General features: G+C 55.5%; 1 protein-coding gene and 1 long non-coding RNA gene across 4 annotated transcripts in view; one reads left to right on the top strand and one right to left on the bottom strand.

Moving 5' to 3' along the window:
- The window catches only part of mindy3 (MINDY lysine 48 deubiquitinase 3), a 15546-nt gene extending 5783 nt beyond the window's left edge, over window positions 1–9763 (bottom strand). Inside the window, exons 1-11 of one of the 3 annotated variants that reach the window (XM_086155385.1) lie at window positions 9665–9763; window positions 8929–9252; window positions 8391–8470; window positions 8106–8166; window positions 7842–8024; window positions 7663–7714; window positions 6964–7078; window positions 6818–6891; window positions 6499–6578; window positions 6247–6317; window positions 5516–5596 (exon numbers count right to left, since the gene is read on the bottom strand). In XM_086155385.1, coding sequence (XP_086011511.1) covers window positions 5516–5596; window positions 6247–6317; window positions 6499–6578; window positions 6818–6891; window positions 6964–7078; window positions 7663–7714; window positions 7842–8024; window positions 8106–8166; window positions 8391–8470; window positions 8929–9019 — 888 coding nt within the window. In that variant the 5' untranslated portion in view covers window positions 9020–9252; window positions 9665–9763. Of the gene's footprint in view, window positions 1–5515; window positions 5597–6246; window positions 6318–6498; window positions 6579–6817; window positions 6892–6963; window positions 7079–7662; window positions 7715–7841; window positions 8025–8105; window positions 8167–8390; window positions 8471–8928 lie in introns of all 3 variants that reach the window. The other 2 variants (XM_086155387.1, XM_086155386.1) reach the window with 2 other exon arrangements.
- On the top strand, window positions 6174–8869 carry LOC147229763 (uncharacterized). The gene is made up of 3 exons (XR_015106825.1): window positions 6174–6349; window positions 6531–7098; window positions 7406–8869. It is a non-coding gene; the product is annotated as an uncharacterized LOC147229763 (long non-coding RNA).
- Window positions 9764–9835: the final 72 nt, after the last annotated feature.

Below are 9835 nucleotides of genomic sequence, written 5' to 3'. Positions count from 1 at the left end.
CGCGGCGGCATCTGGCTCCAGTGCGTGCAGGCACAACGCTATTCCAGAGATGCTGGGATGTTTCCTGTTGGAGATAAGGCTTCGCCAAGAGGCGGCTCCTAACCCCCCACGGGCTAACACACCTTATGCTAAGCTAACTAGCATCCCTCTGGCTTTACTTTGGGGCTAAAGAGTGAATTACCTTTAAGTCCACTTTGGCTAATTCACTTTGTCATGAATAATTCAGTCGTAGCCTTTGTGTGTGTGTGTGTGCGTGCTTGTGCGTGTGTGTTTAACCTCTGGGACTGCAGCAATCACCGCATCCCATTGGGCTATTAACTGATTTTCTGATAAAGCGAGACGGTTTGTTTTCACTCTGAGCGCACAATCAGGAAATCGAGTCCTACACACACACACACACACTGACAAACACACACACACACACACACAAAGATTTATGATGAAATCCACCATGTTTTGCTGGTGAAGTTCAGCAAGAGCCGTGTTGGCAGCGAGGAGGAGGAGGGGGAGGGGATGGCGTTTGCTAAATGACAATGACCCACTATTCCAACAGCAAACTACTTCCTGGAAGTTGGTTTTGGACACGCACGCACACACACACACACACACACACACACACACACACACACACACACACACACACACACACACACACACACATACGCATACTTGGCCCTGAGATGATTCCGAGCTCCGCATTCTCACCGATGAACATTTCTCTCTTATCTCATATTCCTAAAACACAATCTAGATATTCTCAGCCCCGCCAGTGGATTGCGTCCGAACCCCCCCGGTCGCGCCGGCAGCTGAGAAAGCAGAACCTCGGCGATAAGCATCGCCGGCGGCGGGCAAATTACGGCGAATGCGGGGGCGGGAGTCGAGACTTTCCGTGAAAAATCTCTAAAATGAATAAGCATTTAGGGGAGCCATGATGGAGGGGATGGAACTGGATATTCTATTAGAAGAAAGATACACACTATGTGTGTGTGTGTGTGTTTATCACTGCACAAACACGGGGTGTTTAGGGAGCGGGAGGGAGCGCTGCTCATCTCCTCCGGCCGGTTCTTTTTATTAAAGCCTGAGCCTGCTAAGGTTTCACCGCTTATTGACGTGCCGGGGTCGGGGCGATGACTCCCAGCTGCCTTGGCTCCGTGTTTTAAAAAAAAAAAAAAAAAAAAAAAAAACACGCACGGACCGTCGAACGCGCTCTCGACACGCCAATCCGTCACGGCGAGGCCCCGACGTGTTAACACTGCGGACCCTCTCGCTCCGGGGGGACATTTGTCTTCGGACAGATGAGCCCGTGTTTCGCTTGCGAGGAGGGGAAGGGGGGGTCGGGGGTCAGGGGTCAGGGGTCATCCCCCCCCAAAAAGCTCCGCCCTCGGCGGGGAGCGGCCAGCGACTGTTTTCCTAAGTCACTCATTCGTTTCGAAGCACGGGTGTTGAAACGTGGAGCGATCAGTTAAAGAAACCATCTATCTGAATGGTGTGTGTGTGTGTGTGTGTGGACTTGATAGAGGTTACCAGGTCACGTCTCGGCTATTCGGTGTTTCCGAATGGAGGGGTCGCAGCCGCCTGCATGTGACAACGCTGGAGAGCGTCGGGATAGAAGCGCCATGATGTGAGGGCGGGAGATAATGTGTGTGTGTGTGTGTGTGATGACAAGGCCGCTCAGCTGTCTTTGATGTGTGTTTTATTAGAGGCCCGAAGAGGACGCCGCTGAGCGGGGGAACATGTCGCGCAGCCGACGGGACGCCGTGATTGTTCGCCTCGCCCCCGCGCGCCGAGGCGGGGATGGTCGTCCGCGGCGGAGCGAAAACAGAACCGCTGGGATGTTTTACGGGCACGAGCGCCGCCGACCAGATGAAACCAAGGAGCCGCCGCATTCCAGCCCGCCGTCCCGATCCCGGCCTCTGACCTTCTCCGGAGAGCAACAACAAGCTGCCCGGCCGAGGAACAAAGCAGGGAAAACACAAGCATGTTCAATCCCGGTGACTCTCACACACACACACACACACACACACACACACACACACACACTTTTAGCTGGACACTGCAAAATACACACATAAGCAGTACTACCACACTGAGTACTACTCAAGTACTGCACCGTTACTGTGTGCAATGGAGTTCTAGCTAACAGCTCCTAGCTGCTGCTAGCTGTGTCGGGGAGGGGGGTTGTGGCCAGCTTGTCAGCGGGTGTCTGATGTTAGCTTAGCACGATGCTTACCCTCTCTTACCCTCTACAACATGGCGTTTTAACCCTGATAGGAAAGGAAGTGTGCGAGCTATGTTAGCTTTAGCTAGCTTGTCGTCCTAGCCGGCTAGCGATGGAGCGCCACCTGATGAAGCTTCAGGAGGAGAAAAATGCTCGATTTGGAAAAACCAACCGAGTTCTGGGGGGTTTGAAGCCTCAGAGTGAAACCGGGATGAAGATCTAGGAGGAATTCCCATCATTCTGCCTTCTTCAGAGCAGAGGCTACTCCTCTTCAACCACAACTTTATCCACTTTTACCTGTTTCCTGTGCTAAGTGGGGCCCTCATGTTCTCCCCGTTCTCCTCCTTATCTCCACTCAGACCAGGCTCCTTGAGGAGGGACCATGGAGGGGGGGGGGTTGGACTCTGGTTACCCCGTCTTTGCCGTGGCCCATTGTGGGCGCTGAGAGGCCGTGAGTGGCCGGAGACGGGGGTCCGAGGGGGGGGGGGGGGTGGATCGCTTTCAAGGCCCCGAACAGGAACCTACACGGAGGAGGACCTCTTCCCATAAAGAGTGTGCGTGTGTGAGTGTGTGTCCGCCTTTGTCGAGTAGCTTGTTGCACATCCTGTGATTTCAGGCACAAAACAGCGACAGACAAAGGGAACCCGAGCGGAGGTTTGGTTCTCTGACGGGAGACAAAGTCCTGATTTATGGATCCCGGACGGGACGGGACAAGGAGGAGGAGGAGGACGGGTTCCACCTGTAAGGACAGGTCCGATAACACGGGACGCAGGGGGAGGAGGAGTAATGCATCTCACACACACACACACACACACACACACACACAGACAGCCTTTCATCCCTCCACAATGGCCTTTGGTGTGACCTGTCACAGATTATTAATGACTGTTAATGTACACCGCTTTGTGTGTGAGTGATTGTGTGTGTGTGTGTGTGTGTGTGTGTGTGTGTGTGTGTGATGCGGTCACAGCCTCAACACTGTAGAGCAGTGAGGAAACCCTCTCACGTCTTTACCGCCATCTTTAAAAATCCCTCTGCACTGTAGCTGTCAGTCATCTCGCTGGCTCCGCCCCCTTTTTTTTCCCCCATTCCCATCGCAAACACAAACCAAGACGTTACAGCGAGTGTGTGAGAGAGCCCCACTTTCCTTCAACTGCTTCCTGTCCCTTGTCTTACTGGTCCCTTAAGGATGGCGGTGTGCTTGCATGCGCGCGTGCGTGCGTGCGTGTGTGTGTGTGTGTTTTCCCTCTCCCGGTAAATCACCGACCTGAACACCACTACTGTATGACTAAGACGCCGCCTGCGAACCTCATCACCCGCCGGAGGATCAATGCGGGCGCCCGTTTTCCCCGAGCGGCCGGTGAAGGCCTCCTTAAAGTGCATCCTTCCTCCCTGATCCCCCGCCTTCCTCTGCGCCTCCTCATCGGGGACCCATAATCCGATGAGGCACTGAACGCACCGCCAAAGGAGGACGGGATGGATGACATCCCCGCCCCGCTCCGCTACACACTCTCACAAACTCTTATCCAAAAACAGATCCCATTACATGCCATTATAGACCCGCGCCGCTTTCTCACATGCACACACACATTAACACGACAAAAGAGTGTGTGTGTGTGTGTGTGTGGGGGGGGGGTGTTGTGCCACCCGGGATCAGAGATGGTGGGATGGCCTTTGTTTAGGGAGATTAGATAAAACCAGTAATGCTATTAGGCTGACGGTCTGAGAGCTGTGTCCTGATACACACACACACACACACACACACACACCTGTCCCCGTTGGCCGGGGGAAGGGGCCCATCACAGCCCCGGGATCTGATATTCTGCCTCTGCGGAGGAGCTTCTAAATCTGTCCTCCGGAGCTGCGTTGCCAGTCAGCACTGATCTGCGCGTCTGGGAAATCTCCATTAGCCTCCCGTCACCTCCGAAAACGGCGCCGTGAGGAAGGACAGGGTCGTGCTGGGAGAGCGCAGCACCCCCCGACCCCCCCGTGTCCTCCAGCACGCGAGGGGGGGGGGCGGGGGGGTCCCGGCTAACGACGGTGCAAAGCGGATCCAGATGGGAACTCTGGATCCACCTGAAGCCGCGCGGCAGACGCAACCGATGCTAATCAGGATACGGTTCCCGGCACGCTGGTGTGTTTGTGTGTTTGTGTGTGTGTGTGTGTGTGAGTTCCGCGTACATGTGTGCCAGCTGGTGTGTGTGTCGGGGCAGATCGGGAAGTCATCAGCGTGCTCATGACGTCTTTGGGTCACAGCAATGTACGCCGGGCTTGTTTGCCGCGTGTAACTGAGCTTTTAATCAATGGCGTGTCCTGGCCGCGGCGTGGCGTCGGGCCCCGGGACCCCCGAAGCCCCTCCGGTGCCGCCTCCGCAACGGCGAGGAGAATCGATTGGCTGCAAATTAAAGCGGCCGGCATGAGATACAGAAGACGCGGCAATATCTTGGGTTTCTGCTGACAGCAGAGGGGGGAGGGGGAGGGGCTGCTGCTTCACCCCTCCTCCCCCCGTGCACGTGAACCTTAACGTACACATCTGGAGTTGCGCACGCTGATCTCTGATGATTCATGCGTACCTAAGAGCGCAGGTTTCCCCCAAGTTGAAACAACAGGGTTGACCTCTGTAGGGGTGTGTGTGTGTGTGTGTGTACTACTCAGTGACTGTGTGTGTGCGTGCACATCGCCGCTGTTCCAACAAGTTCTCCTGCTTTTTTTTTCGAGAGCTCTACGGTATCAATCCTGATTGTGGAATCGGAGAAACACACACCCAAATGCGTGCACAAATGTGTGTGTGTGTGCGCGCTTGTGTTTGCACTGCAGCCGTGTAGCCAAGTCCCAAACAAGTAAACAAATCACGGATCAGATGAGTGGGCCATGTGTGTGTGTTGCGAGTGTCGGGGGAAGCGCGCCGGACGGAGAGACGCTCCGGGGCGTCTGGCGTCTCCGATCCCCCACGTGAGCGCCTGAACGCCTCATCGCTACGAAATCCGCCATTGAACCGATTTCAATCTTGGGTCGGGGATGTTTCGCGGGCCGCACCTCACACACTTCACACACACACACACACCTGGTGACAGGATCACGCCTCCTCTGTCAACGTTCTGAATACTGGATGAACAGAGAGCCGAGCAGGCCTTATATGACGATCTCCTGCCTTCATATCGGCCCTGCGATGTATTAAATCTGCCCGGCGCATTCCGTATTCCTGCTCTCCCTCCGAGCGTGGGGGGCCTGGCTTGCGTTACGCGACGCCCCCTCCGCCTGAAACGCCAGTTATTTTGCGAGCGCGCCGGGACTTGCCTTGGTGAAAAACACGGAGAGGTGCGTCTCGCTGCCAAGGATCCAAATAGGGAACTTTGGAGACTTGAGGAATGCTCCGACCTGAAAAAAAAACCACACATGATGGCTATATTTGGTGTATCGGGTCGTGAACGGAGCGAAAACACGGGTTCACAAAGGACATCGGTATGACATCATATCTCGGCGCTGACGCGGATCCTCTAACTGGAGCGCGGCGGATACCGGACAGCGGTGTGTGTGTGTGAATATTGAGAGAGACCGAAAATTCCGAGCCGTTCCCGAACGCCTCAGCCCTCCGGCTGGATTTCAAAGGTCCGAACGAACGAGCGCTCCGGCTGTCGGACGCATTAGCGAGAGAATGCTCGGGGTCGGATTCTGATCGGCCCGATGAGGGAAAAAAAAAAACAAAAAAAAAAACTAATCCGACGATCGGCGTCACTTTGCGCCCGTCGCCATGGTGACCTATTACCGACACGGCCTCATCTCCGCGAGCCGGGGTTTGCTTGTGTTGGCGGCGACGGGTAAAAAAAGCCCAGATTCCGTTACGCGATGGCTCGGCGTCCTCGACATCTGATTCAGGGTCGGGGGAGTGCGTGCTGGGCGGCGAGGGGAGGGCGGGGGCTGTATTTGTTTTCCAAACTCACGCCTTTCACGACACAAGGCTCCGTGTCAGAGGTTAACAGGACGCTGACGGCGTTTATTCGTGATCTAATGCGGTGCGGTTTCTGTACCTTGCAGTAGCGCAGGGACTCCATGAGCGTGAGGAAACCCACCGACGCCTGCCTGTGGATACCGTGGAGCTCTGCGGGACACGGAGAGGAGAAGACACGCCGTGTGAGTTTTGTCTCATCTTCTGAAGACCGGGATGAGTTCAGTCCTTCTCTGCCTGGACTTAGAGGCTGAACGCTGCTGCCCTCTAGTGGACGGGGCTGGAACTGCAACATATAAATGTGTATGTGTGTGTGTGTGTGTGTGTGTCTTACTCATGCCGGAGCACTCTCTGTCTCCATCCCAGACATTGGAGACGGCGTGGCCGGTCACCAGGAGGTTCACCAGGCTCTGACTGCAGACACAAAGGGCGGAGGAGATCCTGAGGCGACAACCGATCTGTTCTTCTATTTGCTGGAGGTCAGGTGACACACCAGGGGTGAGACAGGGTGAGGTTTGAGTAGCGCGTTATCCTGCGCCGTGATTGGACGAGATGGGGGTGGGGGGGGCTCACCCTGGACCAATCACGGGGACACATATGGAGACAGACAACCAATCGGTGTTGGGTAGAGGTAAGCTGAAGGCTGGCGGTACCTGCCGTGGCCGTGGACGGGGTCGATGAGCGGCTCCATCGTGTCCTGGATCTCGTTCCTTATGTTCTCTATCCCCTGTGCACACACATTATTAGGAGGCGTTCAACCTTCTGGGCAAACGCGCCTCCCCGGCCGTCGGGTACCCACCTTGGTGAGGATGACGGAGTACAGGAAGAGCAGCACTCCGCAGCAACCCCTCCAGGTGTGGTGGAGGGACAGCACCTCCTCCCTCAGGTCAGACACCGATAGGACGGACTGCTTGCTGTGGGAGCAGAAGCACAGGTGAGGACAGGGGGTTCTGAAGCCGGATGATCCCCAGGGGGGAGGGGGGGGGGGATCGACCTTCACACTCATACACACACACACACACACTTCCCTCTCCACCTTGGCCTGTCACTCCTAAGGATGCCCTTCTTTACGGTGAGTCAGCATGTGCTTTTTTTCGCTGACGGTGTTCTTGTCAGCCGTGTGATGGAGCCTCAGCGCTGCGCTGGTGGAGGCGCCCGTGCATCGGACTAGTGTGTGTGTGTGTGTGTGCACGCGCTTGACTGATAGTGCGTCTGAGTTTGTGTGACTTTCTTTTCATTAGGCAATCAAGTAAACTGCTGAGCCTGCACAGCAACTTGGGGAGTCAAATCGCTAATTCAGAGTGAAAGCTAATTCTTGCACGGCAGCTGATTCATCCCCACCCCCCCCCAAACACACGCACACACACACACACACACACACACACACACACACACACACACACACACACACACACACACACACACACACACACACACACACACACACACACACACACACACACACACCCCTCAGGTGAGAAGATGAAGCATCACTTACTGGAGAACACTGTGAAACCGTTCAAAGCTTAGGTCCTCTGAAACCAGCGCTGCTGCAAACAGGAGACACACACACACAGGACTGGCATCAGAGCACAGGAAGCTCTACTTGAGAACGTCCGGGGGATGCGAGCGTCAACCCCGAACGTGCAGATGGACGTCGACAGAAGGTGGACTCACTGGGCTGCGGCTCCTGCGGCGGCTGGCTGCTCTCGGGCCTGGCCGTGTCCTGAGCGTGGGCGTGGGCGTGCGGTCCCTGCCCCTTGGCCCACATCACCAGGGTGAACCCCGTGGAGGAGCTGGAGCAGGCCGACTCCAGGATCTCGCTCAGCGTGGCGCACAAGGCCGCCTTCTGCTCCTCCTCTGTCGGGGAGCAGAGACACGCGGGTTCGGTTCAACGAGCTGTAACACGGCGGACGCCGGGGTCGAGGACGTGAGCCCTACCTGGCATGTGTCTCCAGTTGGAGCTGTCTCTGTTGAAAAGAATGGTCTTTAAAAGGAAAGCCTGCAAACACACACACATGGCCGGCCTCTGTCATCGTCAAGAACATTCCACCGCAGTCTGTCACACCAGCGTGTTGAGCAGCATTTACACCCCCGGCCTCCGACATGTGAGGCGGGAAGAATCGCCCCGTTCCCAAGAACATCGTTTGAGTGAGTGATGGAGGATGAAGATGAGCGTGAGGGGTCGGCACCTCGGAAATCTGGCGGCGGAGAAGTGGACCGTACCTGCACAGGTGCGATGACAGCACACGGTCCTCCTTCAAACTGCTCCAGCGCTGTGCGCTCGCTCTCACTGAAGACGAAGCCTGTGTCAGAGACAACAGCAGGTTTACTGGGGTGACGTGGCAAAATACGATGATCCTGGGCTTGAACTGAGCCGCCTGGTCACCACAGCCAATCGCCTGCCTCCATTTAACCTCCACGTCTAAAAACGCCCTCTCTCCCCCTCCATCCATAAACCTCCCTGGTCTTCCTCTAGACCTCCTGCCTTCCAGTTCCAACCTCCTTCTTCTGTCCCAGTCCAAACTATGTGAGTGTGACTTTATCTGCAGAACATCTAACACGTCCTGTCCCCCTGATGGACCTCCATCCAAAGACATAAGTTTTATTTCAACCTCTCAGAAGTCTGTCACAAACATTCATCAGGGTTTTTTGTTTATATTCACGACCATACTGAGGAGAATAAATACACAGAGGGAAATGTAGAAGTGATTCGTGTGTCTTCAGATCTCTGTGGTTCCTGGAGGGCAGCTGTGCGTCCTACCTTGCGTCCACCTGCGAAAGATGGAGGCGGAGACCCCGCTGGAGGGTCTCCCCCACACCAGGTCCACCACCTCTTTGTTCAACTCGGACATGGCTACTCTCACCGCCGGCGAACCCACGGCCGCTCCGGTGCCACAGCCGCCTGGGGATCCGATGGGGGCCGATCCGCTTTCGCTTCCCCCCGCCGGCCGACAGTGCACTCTCCGGGGCAAGGTGGAGCCAGTGGCATTGGCCACACGCCTCTCCGTGTGTCACGACGCCGTCTTCCACGAAGGGCTTGCGGGTCACGGGTGGGTGGGAATGACATCAACGTAGCCCCGGCAGCCTGCAGCGGGATCGATGTTCTTTTTTTGATTATTGTTTTTTTTTTTTTTTTTGCGACACCTTGCCGGAAATCGATCAGGATTCGGATGAGCGGCTAGCTACAAAGCTAGCATGTACGTGGAAGTCATGGTGCTAGTTAACGTAAACTGGGGCGGTTGGTGCGAATCCGAATGTATATCGGTTTTTGTTACATTGTTAATGTATCCGCAAACCGATGATTTCTCTAAGTATTTCTTTTAAAGAAACCCGAGCTGGTTGGATACTGCCGCGCATTAGCATTAGCATCACCTGTAGTAACGGCTGCGCGTTCGACGCTAACTCATTCATCGCTCTTTCTCGGGTCGACGACGAGCGTCGTCGCCCGCCGCACCTTTCATAAATCACCTGAAACGGAACGTTTTCGACCATTTTACCTGAAATACGCCTTCGAAATGGACTAAAGCTGCGCCGATTTGGGAGATTTGGCTAATTGCACGTCAGCCTCTGTCATTCGTTTATTTACAACGGAGCACTGGGGAGGAAGAGGAGGAGGAGGAGGAGGGACGAGGTGACGTCTAACACGCTCAGCCATTGGTTGAAATCCA

The sequence above is a fragment of the Fistularia commersonii genome, chromosome 11 (genome assembly GCF_037954325.1).
Source record: "Fistularia commersonii isolate RoL2024-O1a breed Wild chromosome 11, RoL_Fcom_v1.0, whole genome shotgun sequence".
NCBI classification, from domain to species: Eukaryota; Metazoa; Chordata; class Actinopteri; order Syngnathiformes; family Fistulariidae; genus Fistularia; species Fistularia commersonii.
Note: the sequence above shows the minus strand (reverse complement) of the source record. Positions and strands in the feature narration are given on the sequence as shown.